At 49.6% G+C, this 14,224-nt stretch overlaps 1 protein-coding gene across 6 annotated transcripts; it reads right to left on the reverse strand.

The window, feature by feature from the left end:
* Nucleotides 1-1,817: 1,817 nt before the first annotated feature.
* On the reverse strand, nt 1,818-14,213 carry RAB44 (RAB44, member RAS oncogene family). 6 transcript variants are annotated; one of them, XM_035347357.1, is made up of 16 exons: nt 13,447-14,213; nt 12,036-12,237; nt 11,847-11,961; nt 11,024-11,605; nt 10,599-10,689; nt 10,400-10,495; nt 9,868-10,055; nt 9,396-9,444; nt 9,050-9,144; nt 8,227-8,609; nt 5,977-6,567; nt 5,424-5,505; nt 4,976-5,090; nt 4,110-4,211; nt 3,311-3,387; nt 1,818-2,893 (listed from the first exon to the last, which is right to left on the reverse strand). In XM_035347357.1, exons 4-16 carry the CDS (start codon nt 11,224-11,226, stop codon nt 2,809-2,811), a joined length of 2,157 nt encoding a protein of 718 aa, XP_035203248.1. In that variant the 5' UTR covers nt 11,227-11,605; nt 11,847-11,961; nt 12,036-12,237; nt 13,447-14,213; the 3' UTR covers nt 1,818-2,808. The 6 variants fall into 6 exon arrangements, with proteins under 6 accessions (XP_035203248.1, XP_035203245.1, XP_035203246.1 ...); XM_035347354.1 differs by having other exon boundaries at nt 5,977-8,609; nt 11,024-11,163; nt 11,433-11,605; nt 13,447-14,209; XM_035347355.1 differs by having other exon boundaries at nt 5,977-8,609; nt 11,024-11,167; nt 13,447-14,209.
* Between the last annotated feature and the right edge of the window lie 11 nt (nt 14,214-14,224).

The raw sequence follows: 14,224 nt of genomic DNA on the forward strand, positions 1-14,224 counted from the left end.
TGCTAAACAAAACTGGTCCCAGTCCAGAGACCTGGGGAACACCACTGGTGATGGGCCACCAAGCGGATGGAAATCCATTCACAGTGACGCTTTGGGCCTGGCCATCCAACCAGGTTCTTACTCAGTAAGCAGTACATGTGTCCAAGCCAGTTTCAGTACATGTGTCCAAGCCAGAAACTGCCAGGAGACAGTTTCTTCAGGAGAATGATGTGGGAAACAGTATCAAATGTTGCTGGGATAACAAAATTAATATTTCATGCCTTTCTAGCATTTCTCTCAATTAAAAATTCATTTCAAGGTTTGAAGAGGAGGATTTGAGAGCAGTAACATTTGCTTTATGCAACACCTTTGGGCACAAAGTCAATCCTCTTTTATAGACATATTTCCAGTGACATAGAACAGACATTTCTTTCTATTTGCTGCTCTGTGCAGCCTTTTCTCTTGCAGATCACTGTTCTGGGCCCTGTTCAAGCTCTCTGTTCTTTCCCTGGAGCAGCAAAGTTGCGTGGTTTGAAGGTATTGCTGCATTTGCTGCCATCTAACGGGAGAACTTAGCCTTGGTGGCCTCAACTCCTTACATTTATGTGGCAGATAAAAATGTTTGTGTAGTAGCAGAATTGTGCAGGAAAAGCAGCAACAGCTGCATGCAATCCAAGCAAAGGGAAAAGGTGATCTGTTGTCAAACTTCAGCACAAGGGCGGCTTTGCACAGTGGCCATGCAGTCAGGACCTATTACAGAGCCAGTGAAAGGAGCCCACTTAGGTTGATCAGGCTGAAATGGTGCTTCTCTCATCACAGATCAGACTTGCAAAGTGTGCTTTATGTTGTTTTAAGATAAAACAGCAGAAATAGTGAAGATGGGCTCAAACAAATCCTGAACTGAGCCAAGTAAACTCTTCCTGAGTAGCTGCATTTTTCAGGCTGGTCCCACAATGCAACAAGTAATAAAACCATTCTATAATGAAATATGGTAGAAGGGGATCACCATGGAGTGGTATCATATACTGCATTAAGCAAATAAAGTTATTTAAAGATTAGGGCCAATGGAGGATGGCCACTGGCAAAAGGATGGGCTTGGGAAGGACTCTTAGGGGTGGGGGCTTTGATGATACAGAGATGTTGGGGCACTGCAAAGAGGATGGCCTGCCTAAGAGAGCTGCCAGTACTGATGCTGCTTCTTCAGCTACTGTCACTGCAAAGTGACAGTATCTACCACTCTCCCTGGTGGTGCTCATGACCCTGATTTTTCAGAGCACAATCATTCTTTGGTCTCCATTCATCTCCATCTGCAAATCATTATCAATTCTGAACACTTTTCATGGATCATACAGAGCTGACTTTTCTTGAGAATAAGGGAATAAAACCCCAGCCTGGCTTTGGATGTCACTTGGTTTTGAGGACAGCAGGGAAACATCTCTGTGTTTCTCAGACAGGGCTGTGAGCAGCACATGTGCTCTGTTTAAATGGTTAATTCTGTGAGCAGGGCCACAGCAGTCTGTCCTTGCCTGGCACTGTGCACTGCAAGTCTTCACCACACACATTTTCCATTGCCTAATAAAGACTAAACTTAAATAGCAACTTTTCAACAATGGGGACATTAGTCTCAGTCACTTCTGCCTTTATTAATACAGAAGTGGCAGTTTCTCAGAGCTTTGATATCACTACCTATCAGATACGGTTAAAAATAGCTACTGTTAGAAGCAGGGAAAGAGAAACTAGGTACATACATGAGGAGCTCTGGAGCCTTGTTTCATTGGAAAGCTGAGCTATAACAGATTCAGAAACACAGATATATATATATATATATATATATTCATAATATATAAAAACATGAAAATGTTAACACTTGTATTCTTATCTATTTAGTCTATATGCCTCTCTGCCAAAAATATAGTTATCTGCATCAAGCTGTTAAAAAAAATGAAATTGTGATAGGTACCTTTTTTATATGTCACAATGAGATTCAGTACTTCATCAGAAGTATCACTTTTAAAGGGCAGGGTGCAGAAGCTCACTTTTCCCTGCCCATACTGAGGGTTTGCTGTGAAAGTGTAAGACTATGCTCTGGGTGCACTGCAGTGAAACAAGGACTCATTAGCATTTCTCTGTCTATATACCTCACCACCCCATCACTTCAGTGCCCTTTCTGTTATCCCAGACTTGCTCTTGGGGCTTTTCAATGTATTTTGATCAATTTTTAAAATATTTTTCAGTCAGGAACGATTGTTTATCACTGCCATGGTAAACGGCAAAAGAGGGAAAAACAGCTTTGCCTTGCCAAGTTAGAGAGACTTACACAGTGCACCTAGGATATACAGCATGTTTCATTGGTCCAAACCAAATCTGACCAGGTTGTAAAGACAGAGCCAAAGTCCCCACTGCACAGCAGCACAAATGGCCTTAAACTTTCTGCTGACTCCCTGTACTCATTTCTTTTATCCTGAGACTGGGTTTTGCTGCCTGCTGCTTCCAGGATGGTTCCAGTATCTTGGATCCAGATGGGTTCCTTTCTGCCTCCTTCATTAGCCCAGTTTTGGTCTTGAAGTGAAGGTAGTGCAGTTTCCCATTAAGTCTCTTGGAGAGCTGCTGCTCTCTGGTGACTGGCAATAGAAGAAAGAGATGAGCACGGAGCAAGACAGACAACAGCCCTCTCCTCTGTAGCATTTTTTGCCCTCAGCATCAAGGGAGCTCAGGCAAAACAGGCACACAGGGAGCAAGGCTGGTGGTCAAGAACTTTTTTTTTTTTTTTTTTTTTTTTTGCTTTTCTGCCACAGCAGTTTCAGACCACACCAGAAACTCAGTTCATCATCAGCAGCAGCCCTTTTTCTTCTGAGGCAGCTTTGGTACCTCTTCTGCCTTATTTCTCAATTGATCTTCACGAACTTTGAGTGACCTGGGCAATAAGGAAGTAAATTAGTCAGGTGTTTTCCTCCATATTTTGCTCTGCTATTATATATTTTAGGACAAGTAAGGGGACTCAGTGTGGTGAAAGAAGCTGGGAGCCTTCCAGCTCAGCACACTGTTAAATCCAATCACAGACAGAATTGATTTCAAGCAACTCAGGAAGAAATTAGCAGCATCCTGAGAAGGGTTTCCTTTATCCCCTTGCAATGCTGTACATCCAGGTGATATCTCACAGCACCTCCCCAGCTCATCCTGGCCATGCATGTACTGCTCTGGGAGCTCTCCATGGCACTTGGGGACATGGAGGCCGTGGTGACAGTGAGATGCCAGCATTTCCTAGTGAAAAAAAGCAGGAGAAAGTCCATGAAATTGAGGATAGCTGGCAAAATTCAGGCACAGGCCTCACCTGATTAGGCTGACCATGGACTCAGCAACGTTGTGGCCTGAGGCAGCGCTGCATTCATAAAATATGAGCTGATACTCCTGGAAGACACAGAATCCACAGAGAAATGTGCTTTCCTTGCATTGGAATAACTTCATATGGGAGCAAATAGCCAAGAAACGTCATGGTCAAGTGAAAACAGAAGGACTCAAGGGAACAGGTAACTCAATAACTGATTTACTGCAATGTGAGGGTGAAATCCAGCTTTTCTGGTAGCTGCAACACCAACATTTAGTGTCAAGAAGGCTACTACTGCAGAGAACAATGCAATGCAGCCTGGTTAGTGGAACAAATGCAGAGAGAGCAATGAGGTGTTACTGGGTTTTTGTACCTGCCAGTGACTGGTTTGTGAGAAAAAAAAGCATCTAATCCCTTGTCTTGCTGCTTCCATTGGCAGAATCAGTCAGGGGATACTGGCCCAAACCTCAGAAACTTTGAAATTAAATGGGTAAAGGTGGATTTCTTCTTATCTAATTTTTTATTAGCCACCTACATTTTAATAGATTGATCATATTTTTAGTGTTCAGTATCTTTAAAAGATGACAGAGTTCTGTGTTTTTATTATTTGTATTATGCTGGGAAGATGCATGGCATTTCCTGGCAATGATAATATGGGTTCAGAGATCATTTTGCTGCCCACTGATGCACTAAAGGTGCATTTTGGATTTCTTCCAGGTCCTCAGGCAGGCAGGAGCTGGTGGCTTCTTGGGTGTCCCTACTGAATCTATGTGGGCAACATGCTGCAGCAGGGTCATGCACCTACCTCAGCCAAGCGTTCCGCCTCTTGAGTAGGGACCTGTCTCTCTGTAGCACAGTCCGTTTTGTTCCCAAGAAGCAGAATAGTGACTCCACCCTCTGCTCCCTCCTGGACAATGAAACAGGGAAGAATCAGGAGTGCACCTACATCCTCCTTGAATCACAGCCAGACACACTGCCCAAAGACATCCTGGAACATCATGAAGGATGTGCATGGATTTGGTCTGATAACAAAACTTTAAATTCTTAACTCATTTAACAGCATTTAAGAAAAAGTTTGTTTGTTGTTAAATCATCTGTCCTGGTCTATTAATAGGGCAGGGAACCAAGCAAGTTAACCCTGTAGTAAACTTGCTTTGTGTTTGACTTCAGGAACCCTTCAGAAGATGCTCTGACTGTGATTTATGGGCACTGAGCATAGTGACACACTATTTTGTTCCCTTTTTTTAAGCATTTTATACTTGATTGAAAAATCTCTGGCAGGAAGTTTTTAAGAAGGCATGAGTTACCTCCTATTTCTCAGCACTCAAAATAGGACTACACTTTATTTAAAAGTCTTACCAAAATCCCTTTCAACATTATCCATTCTTCTGCAGTAGTTTTTAATTTTAAAAAGTTGATAGCAATCATAACAAAGTTATTAACAACCTTCACTGCAAAAACGTGAAAAATGTGAGCATCTGATTTTTTTAAAATCCTTCCAGAAAAATCAGTTTATAACCAAAGCAAGGCAGAATGCCCTTTGCAAAGTGCTTAGCAGCTTCCAGCTGCCCAGCCACAACCAGTGGCAGAAGTCAAATGGTGAAATGCTGATGCCAGTCATCATGACACCGCAGGCCATGAGGCAGAACAAGGTTTTCCTGCCTTGCTCACCTGAATGCAACTGAGCCAGTAGCGCACATCTGCGAAGGAGTACTGCGACGTTATGTCGTACATCAGCACCACCCCGTCTGCTTTCCGGAAGAACTGCTTGGTGATGCTGTGGTACCTGTGGACATTTCAAACCATCACCAGGATGGAGTATGGAGGTTTCACCTAGAACCAATCTAAAATCCCAGAGGGAAAACTGGAAACATGGGTTGATCAAAAAGGAAATAAAAAATGTTCCTATCCTGATCAAAGAGGCCATGCAGACAGCCTGAGTGCTTATTTTAATCTTAATTACTTTCTCTATTCTTTTTATCAGATCACACACTAATCAGAGTCCATCCCTAAACAATCGCCTTTGCTTAGCATATGAGAAACATTTGATTCCACTAAGCTACCAAAAAAAATGAAAAGCTTTTTTTGCTCTTCCCAGTCACACAGCACAGCACCTCACCTTTCCTGCCCAGCTGAGTCCCATAGGCGGAGAGCAAAGTGCTTGTTGTCCACGATGAGGCTTTTCACCTGATAATCCAGTCCTAGGGTACACAGAAAGGGGATGTTTTAATATCATAGAGTTGGCCACTGTGATAGATAATGGATGGAGAAGCCATGCTGTGTAGGCATGGTGTGGGGCCACAGCTCAAGCAGCATGGTTCCAGAGGAACCCATGATCTTTGGTGGCTGAATTTTGGAAAGGTTTCAGATTTCACAATGAGTAAGACCAGCTTGGTTCAGAGAAGAGAACAGAGCCAAAAGGCAGACCAGAGAGAAAAACCACTGGGGCCATCAGTATTGCGCCAGAGAGGGCAAGGCGGACCACCATTGCCTGCTTGTGAGCACCCAGGTATGTGTAGTTGGCGGTCCTACTTAGTCCTTGGTGACAGGTTTGAGTGAGCAGTAGTGCACACGTTATGACTTCCAGCAGCTTATAGGGCAGAGGAAAGGGAACTGTGATGGTCACACTAGTGGGTGCAGAGCCCTGAAGAGTGCAGTCAGAGAAAACCTACCTACTGTGGCACTGAGGTGTGGGTTGAAGGTGTTGGCATGCAACCGGTACAGAAAGGATGTTTTGCCCACATGGGAATCGCCAACAAACAGCACGTTGTACAAGTGGTCTGGGTCCAGGGAGACTTCAGAAGAGCCCCTTAGGGAAGCTCCTGCTCCATTCACAATCATAGCTCCAGGCTCTCCTGGGCTGGGCTCACCTTCGTGGCTCATTATCTGCCCAATCTCTTTTTTCTTCTCTGTTTGGCCAACATCAAGGTCTTCCCTCCACTCTCCTGAGAGATGCCTTTGAGGCTGCACCCTGCTGTTGGCTGCATCCACCAGTGTGCTGTCTCTGAGATTCATCCCCAGCAGATCATTCCCAGTATCTTCCTCCTCTTGGACCCTTGTGCAAAAGGCTGACACTGGTGGCACCTCTTGTTTTGGAGGCTCGGAAGGTCCAGCAGCTACTTGCTTGGTTTCTGTCACACATGGTGGTTTCTCCTGTGGCTGCTGGGGAGCAGCAGGAAGCCTCACCTTGTCTGTCTGTGATGAGACCTGCTCCAGGAACTCACTTTGGGTTGCCTGTCCCGAACCACCTAGCCATTGCACATCTGGAATGAGAACATCCTCCTGCATCACTGTATCACAACTTAGAGTGCTAATTTGTAGAGGCACCTCAGAAACAGGGGACGCCAGTATGACTGCATTGGTATCATGGCCCTGCTTTAGTTCTAAATGCTGAACTTCAACTAAGATCCTTGGCTCTGCCCCTAATCTAGCTCCCTGCACAACTTCCAGACCTTGAGCTCCATCCAGAGGCCTCCTCTTTGCATCAGCACTCTCTTCCTGGAAAATTTCCAGAGCTTGGTTTTCTTCCAGGACCTGCTCATCTGGATCATTAAGTGCTACCAGTATTACATCTGGATAAGGATGTTCAGCGGCAGAAGCATACTCAGGATGCAAAGCAGCCACAGTATCCCCATCCCATGCATTTGTGTTGTGAGTTGTGCACAGCCCCGCTTCCAAAGCCACAGCCTGGCTCTGTGCCACTTCCCCAGTCCCTGTTGCAACCAGGGGCTGCAGGTAAGCCCACGTGCTCCCTCCAGGGGTTGATAAGAATTCCTCCACCTGCTCAAATGACTCTGCCTCTTTCAATTTCAATTCTTGAGCATTATCTTGGACCAGTCCATCAGGGACTTGGCTCCCCACAGGGGTTTCTGCTGGGGAAAGGCCCTCACCAAGCACTGCAGCAGCACTGGTTCTCTCCTCCAGCCCTGGCTCTGCTCTACCAGCCTCCTCCAGGGGTTGTACATCTGGCCCCATGCTCTCTGCCTGCTCTATACCTGGGGCACCAGCAACACTTCGGTGCTGCAGCTCTGCCTCCGGGCTCCCTCCTAGGCTTGCCTCAAGCTCCCCCAGCTCTGCAAGCAGCTGCACACTGGCAGCATTGCTCAGGGCCTCCAGCTGTTGCACATCTGCCACCACTGCCCCTTCCTGTGTTTCAGCTTGTGGCACAGCCTCTAGCTGTAGCACGTGTGCATGTGCAGTCCCTTCCTTCCTGTCCCCAAAATCTTCCCCACTGGGCTGTAGCCCAGCATCACCTTGCCATCCCTGCATTGCCTCTCCTGCACCCCTTTCCTCCTCTGCAGCCTCAGCTGGGAGCTCACAGGCTGCTCCACGACTCCTACCATGCTTTGCTCCATGCACCTGAGCTGGGTCTGCACCTACCTGCACTGTTCTTTTGTCCTGTCCCCATGACTGCACCTCTGCACCATCACCTTCCCCATCTACATTTTTGGGGTTGGGAACTGTTGTGACCCCTGGCAGGACACTGTCTTCCTGCTTTGCTGCCATTTGCACCTCACCTCTGCAAATCAGCTCCAGCTCCAGGCACCCTCCTGGCACCTCAAGTACATCTCTGGCAAGGCCCCAACCTGGTGCAAGCTCCAGTTCCCAACCCTTGGGGATTGCCTCCAAGTTTTCTCCCTGGCTTAACACTGCTTCTTCAGCATCTCCTGATGGCTGTGCTTTTACCTGCTCTGTTTTTTTGTGCACCCTTTCTGCTCCTTCCACCTCCACCCATGCCCGCTCAGCTGTCTCTGTGCTCTCTCTGAATGCACCTTGTGGACACTCGGCCTCCTTTAGCATCTGCTCCTTCTCATCAGCACCCTTTCCCTTACCAAATAATGTCCCTTGCACCTCCTCCAGGTCCTGTCCTGCTCCCTCCAGGCTGTTTCCCTGCTCTGCCCCCAGCTCTTCAGTGGACGCACCGGCCTGTGTCATGTCCCGAGCAGGAAGCTCAGCTGCAGTTCGTCCCTCTCTCAGGTCTTCTTTGAACAGCTTGTGACCGATGTGGGTATCCTGTGGGGCTCCAGTGGCTGAGCCATGCAGTGCTGCTGCCTCTGGTCCTGTTTGGGGCTCAGCATAATCTTGCAGGCAACAGGCAGCTTCTGCCAGTGTGGTGGGTGCAGCTGGTGCCTGTGGCTTCAGCTGCTTGCTCAGAGCTGCTATTGCATCATTCATCTCTCTTAGCAAAGAACCTTGGTCAGAAAACTGTTCCTCTTTCAAAAATTCAGGGAAAGGGTCCTCTTCTACAGAGAGTGCTCTTGGCAGTCCTGAATTGCTTGTTTCTGCTGGCAGCTTTTCCCAAACCCTGCAAGAGCAGAAAATGGTGTGAGCACAGTGCTGGGTCTGGCAGCAGCTCTGTCCCATCCACCTCCACCTTGGAGGATGCCTCCTCTGCCACTTTGCCTATTCCTCTCCAAACCCCTCTGTATTACAGATGGTGCCATGCTCAAGTTCTCCAATTCGGGCTGGAGCCACCAAGTTCAGAGAGCAGCAAAGAAACAGAGCCAGGATCACATCACAGCCCAGAAAGTGAGCACGTTTCTTCCCAAGCTGCACATTCATGAGATAAAAAGAAAAATCTCAGTCAGATACAGTGAGTGCCTGCTCCAACAGGAGCAATGCAGAGCAAGGAACCATGGTATGTGATCTCTGAGATGAGAGATGGGTGGGTAAGAAAGCACTAAGAGGAAGAAATGTACTGTTTAGCCTGGGGAGGGTGGAGGACCTGGGCCCAGGATCCCTTACACTTGGTGGGTGTTTTTGCGTTGTGGCTTGCCAGCTTGGGACCCCAGCTGGATCTGCATCTCCGAGCAGTACTTCTCACTCTGCTCTGGACTCATCTGTGGTGAACGGGGAGAAAGAGAAGGGAAAAATAAGGCTTGACAAGGGAGTGTATCAATGTCATATGATGTTTAGCTTTCCAGCATAGGTTTACAGACATTCCCACACAAAATTTGGAGGTATCAACCCTAATATGCTGCTGCCCCATCCGTCTCCAACCATGTGGGATGTGGTGCCAACCCCCTGTGTGAAAGCCAGGCTCTGGAGCAGGGACACCCCGTCATGTCTCTACCATACATGGCTACAGTACCTGCAGAGATGGCGGTGTCTCACCAGGCAGCTCTGCCGCTGCTCTGTCCCTGTAAGCACAGAGCACAGGGGTCACGAAGGGAAATGCATCCTCTTCACTGCCTCCATCCCTGCCCCCAGGTCATCACTAGCTCCAGAAGTAGCGATGGGCTTTGGTCTAGCCAGGATGAGGACAACAAAACCCACCACTGGCCCTAGCACCAGTGCTGGTTGGGGTCCTCCTGGGTGAAGGTTGCCTCCATCTCCTGGGACTACCTTCAAAGGATGTTCAGTGCATGATACTGATAGTCCTGGTTTTTTTTCCCAATACTTTTCACACCAAGCCACTATTCATTCATACCAAGGAGACCACTGCCTCCCCACTGAAGCAAAATGATGGCTGAGCCCCATCACAACTCATTTCCCATCTGCTTCAACCCCCAGGAGGAAACCAGGTACAAGCAGAAGGAGATGCTGGTCCCTCAGCTACTCACTGCAGCTCCTCCATGTGCTCCTGGGCCACCGCAGCCCATGTGGTCCACAGGCACCCATGGGTCTGCTGCAGCTGCAGGTTGATGTGCTGCAGCTGCTCCTCCAGCACCCGGTTGTTCTCTTCCAGCTGCTGCTTTTCAGTGCTGGCAGATTGCTGCATGCTGCGGAGGCTGTGGCACCGTGTCTCCAGCTGCAGGATGACAACCATGACACTCGCACCCAACCAGGATCCCTTGGCCCAACATGAAAAACAATGGATCACCATCACTAAATGATGGATCACCATATCCTCTAGACCTGGGGCTGGATTTCCCCCAGGGTGTCAGGTGGAAAACTCAATTTGGACGCTCCCAGGGAAGGAAGGGAGCATGGGGATAAGGCTGGCAGAGAGGAGGTGATGGAGGTCCTATGTGATAACTTGCATCAAGGGCTGGCAGGGACTGTCCAGGATCAGGTGTACAACACGATGCAAAGGTAAAGGCACAGCTCCAAGTTCTGCACTGCAAAGGGGACGAGGATTTGGGGTCATCTCACCTCTACCTGTGCTGCGACCAAACGCTGCACCTCCCTTTCGCTGGCATCCAGCGCTCGTTGCAGCTCCATGCCATGCAAGTGGCTTCGGGCCATACTCTGGAGTGGCAACAGAAACACTGGCACCCACCCACCCATCTAGGTTTGAGGGTGCTAGATTCCCCCAGGGTGGCTGGAGGGAATGAGCAGCTAATATCCCCACCTCCTGCTCCATCCGCTGCTGCTCCTGCTGGATCTGTTGCTCCATGGCTGCACAGAGCTGCTGCACCTCCAGGTTGTGCTCAGCCACGCACCTAGTAGGGACAGCAGGGTTAGGGGGGATTCAGACCTCGTCAAAAAGGGTGCAGGTCTGGGGACCCCGTGTTGCCCATGCGACCTGCAGACTGCAGCCATGGCTGCCCAGAGGCTGCCCAGCAAGGATGTGTCCAGGAGTCTGACACTTTTGCCGTCCTGTGAGTGACTGTAGAGGGAGCCCAATCCCAAACATTGGAACCGAGGGAAACCTCAGCTCCATTCACTGCTGGATACCTCCTTGGGTGCATCTCTGTGGCTGGGGTGAGCAGGGGCCCCATCCTGCCTTTCTCTGTCCCCCTCCTTGTCTCCCTCTGATGTCATGGGGTGACTCACTTGTTCAAGGTCACCTCCAAGGCCTCCTTCTTGCTCCTGGCTTCTTGGATACGCTGTTTCATCTTGGCCAGGAAGTCCTCCAGGTTGCCCAGGAGCTGGGGCTCATCCTTCCGGAGCTGGGCCCAGAGCTGCCAGATCTCCTGCCTGCTGAGAGAGATGCATTTGGCAGCAAGCATCCCCCAATGCCCTGCCAGCTCTGGCATCTCATATCATTTAGCACATGCTGCTGGGGACATGTGGTCCTGACAGTGGCCACGATCCTGTCCCCTGCTCCTGCTCTACACTGCACCTGGGAATAAGTGCTTGCAGCCTGTATGGGGACCAAACTGGGGGAAAATCCTGCCCTATTCCAACCTCAGACAGCTCCGCCCCATCCTGCAGGACACCCATGGGTGCTAAGCCAGGCTGCTCACTCTTCAGAGATGTCATCTGTCCCCAGCTGGTCCATGAAGGCTGCAAAGTGTTTCTGCTCCTCACTGTCCACCCCCTCCAACAGTGGGCTGGCAAGGATTGAGTTCCTCCACGATGCTGTTTTCCGCTGGCGATGGTCCCTGCTGGCCTTTTGGGAGCTCAGGAACTGCCCTGTCAAAACACAGCCTGAGCCTTCAGTGCCCAGCCCAAATCCTGGCATTCCCCATTCCCATCACTTCTCTGAGCTGCTCCAGTGCATTTGGACCCAGTGAGCCATGGGCTCAGAGCCCAATTGCATGGCTGCTTTTGGGCCTCTGTGTGCCACCCAGAACAGGGAGTGTTGCAGATCCCTCTTGGAAAGGGGGCACTGGGATGGGAACAGGATGCTTGGAGGCACTGTGTTGGTACTTACAGAGCCCGGCAATGAACTCTTCAGTGTTCAACCGCCCGGTGCCAGCAGCATCCAGCCCATCAAAGAGGAGCTCTAGCTCCTTTGTGCTGCATGGGAAGTCCTTCTCCTGCAACTTCTAAGAACAAAGGAAATTAGGAAAAAAAAAAAAAAACATCCAGTCACCAGGATCCCAGTGGTCCCATCCTTTACCTGCATGTCTGAGCGGGTGATGAACCCTGCCTGGTCCTTGTGGTGCCCCTTGATGAAGTCCTGCACCCTTTGCATGACTTTAGATGCCCATGGTGGCTCCTCACTGGGGCCAGGATCCTTGCAGAGCTGCCTGCGACGGCTGGAGCCCATGCGCCGGCCCTTGGCACCCGTCCGGTGTTCAGCCATGGCTCACAGCTGGGTACTGCAGAGGGGGAACTGGTGATTGCTGAGCCTCACCAGTGAGTGCTGAGCCTCAGAAATTCATTTTAACTGGTGGAAAAGGCCCTGAGTGGCTGGCAGGTCTGGCAATAGGAAGAGAGACACTTATCTCTGATTGCACAGAGCAAATGTGGCCTCGGCCAACGGCAACAGCCATCCCCACCAGCCAGGCTTTGAGCCCAGCACCCAGCAGGCATATAGCTTCTGCCCTGCCAAGGCTGCCCGGGCTACAGGCGACATGCAGGGCAGAATTACCACCAGGGCTGAAGGTCACCTGGGAGGTGGCATAGCCCTCAGCAGAGGACCAGCTGGGGTGATGCTCAGTCTGAGCAAAGCTGAGTGGCTCCGCCTGTTCTGTGGGAGCTCATCAGCATCTTTTAAAAATCCTCCCCCAGCTTTCATAGCTGTGAGTCATCCCTGAGCAGAGTCGCATGCAACCTTGGGGAAGTTTCCGCTTGTGCCCATACATTCTCCCCTGGTTCAACCCTCCCATCCTTGGTGCCTCACAGCGTCACCAAATTCTGACCAAAAGCTGGCCATGGATAGGAGCCTGTCTTTGGGCTCTGCCTGGGGAAACCCCCTGCTGCTCCATCCCTTGGCTTCTTCCCTTTTACAATCTGAAACAGCAATTTTGCTAAGTCCTCCAGTGCACCGGAAATGCAGGAATAGGCCCCCAAAATGTCTCTATCCTCTTAAACTCTTGTCCAGCACCCACACGCACCATCCCACAGCATCATGAAGACATAAGAGAGTCCTGAAAAGTCACCAGAGTCCCACAGGGACCCCAGCAAGGCAGGGGCAGAATCTGGGTACCTTGTTTTGTGGTCCCAGCCTCTAAGACAGCAGAAGCAACATTTTTGGGGGAAACAGCTGAAGATGGTGTAAAAATCCCTAGGTACCTGCCCCAGCACCACAGACAACTGAGCCTGCTGCACACCATGAAACGGGGACACAGAACAAGGAAAAGATGAAAAAAAAATACCAAAGGGATTTAAACACTGAAGCCTGTCTGAGGTATTTCCTGCTGACAGGCATCCACAGGGTCATCACTGCCAAAATTTGGCAGCTACATGGCCAGGAGTAACAGAGGGCTGAAATCTAAACTGTAAGTCACTAAGACTAGCAAAAATATTTTTCCTTGCTTTTCTATTATTTAAGGTGATGTATGAGCCACCTCTTGAGCAAAACTTACCTTTTCTGCGTGCCAAAATGTACCCTGAGCTTCAGGGCACTGTCTGGCCGTGCGGTGAGGTTCCCTGAGGTCAGGCGGAGATCAGCCCCGCGCCGAGGGTGTTGCTGCTGCACACCTGCCAGCCCCGCACCCAAGCTGTCATTTTCTCTTACTCAAGGCAGCTTTCCGTTTTTGGGTTGCACTCAACTACCGGTGCACACACATTTCCTGTTTGTCATGCTGCAAGCAAGTATGCGAAGGGCCTGCCTGAGGGGGTCGCCAGACCTCCTAAATCTGTCCTGAACCCACAATAGCCCTGCAGCAGCATCTCCAGCACCACTGGTGAGCACAGCAGAAGTCCCTGTCCTCTCCTCATTTGCAGCATCTGGCCAAGGATGGAATGTGTCTGGGGCAAGGCAGGGGAAATGCATCAGAGAAACAGCAAATGTTAGTTCAAAAGGCGAAATAACTCAATCTACAAGTCTATGTAAGAGACTACAGGATTATAACATCCCAGGGAAGAAGGAGCAAACCTGCAAAATCCCCTTGTAGGATTTGGCTTTGGCCCCAGGATTTGGAGAAATCACCTCTATGCTGCTTGCACCAGTCTTTTCCAGGGGATGCTGCTGGAATTACTGACACCATGTACAGCCAATACTGAGAAAGTACTTGCTGGCTCAGCTGCCTGCAACCACTTTGGTTTGCAGCAGAATGGGGGCATAAATGGGTTGCACTCTTTTGTTCAGCTTTAAATGCTAAATGGAAAGAAAATAAAAAGCTTAAAGAACAAAAAGGGAAA

Source organism: Oxyura jamaicensis, chromosome 26 (assembly GCF_011077185.1).
Source record: "Oxyura jamaicensis isolate SHBP4307 breed ruddy duck chromosome 26, BPBGC_Ojam_1.0, whole genome shotgun sequence".
NCBI classification, from domain to species: Eukaryota; Metazoa; Chordata; class Aves; order Anseriformes; family Anatidae; genus Oxyura; species Oxyura jamaicensis.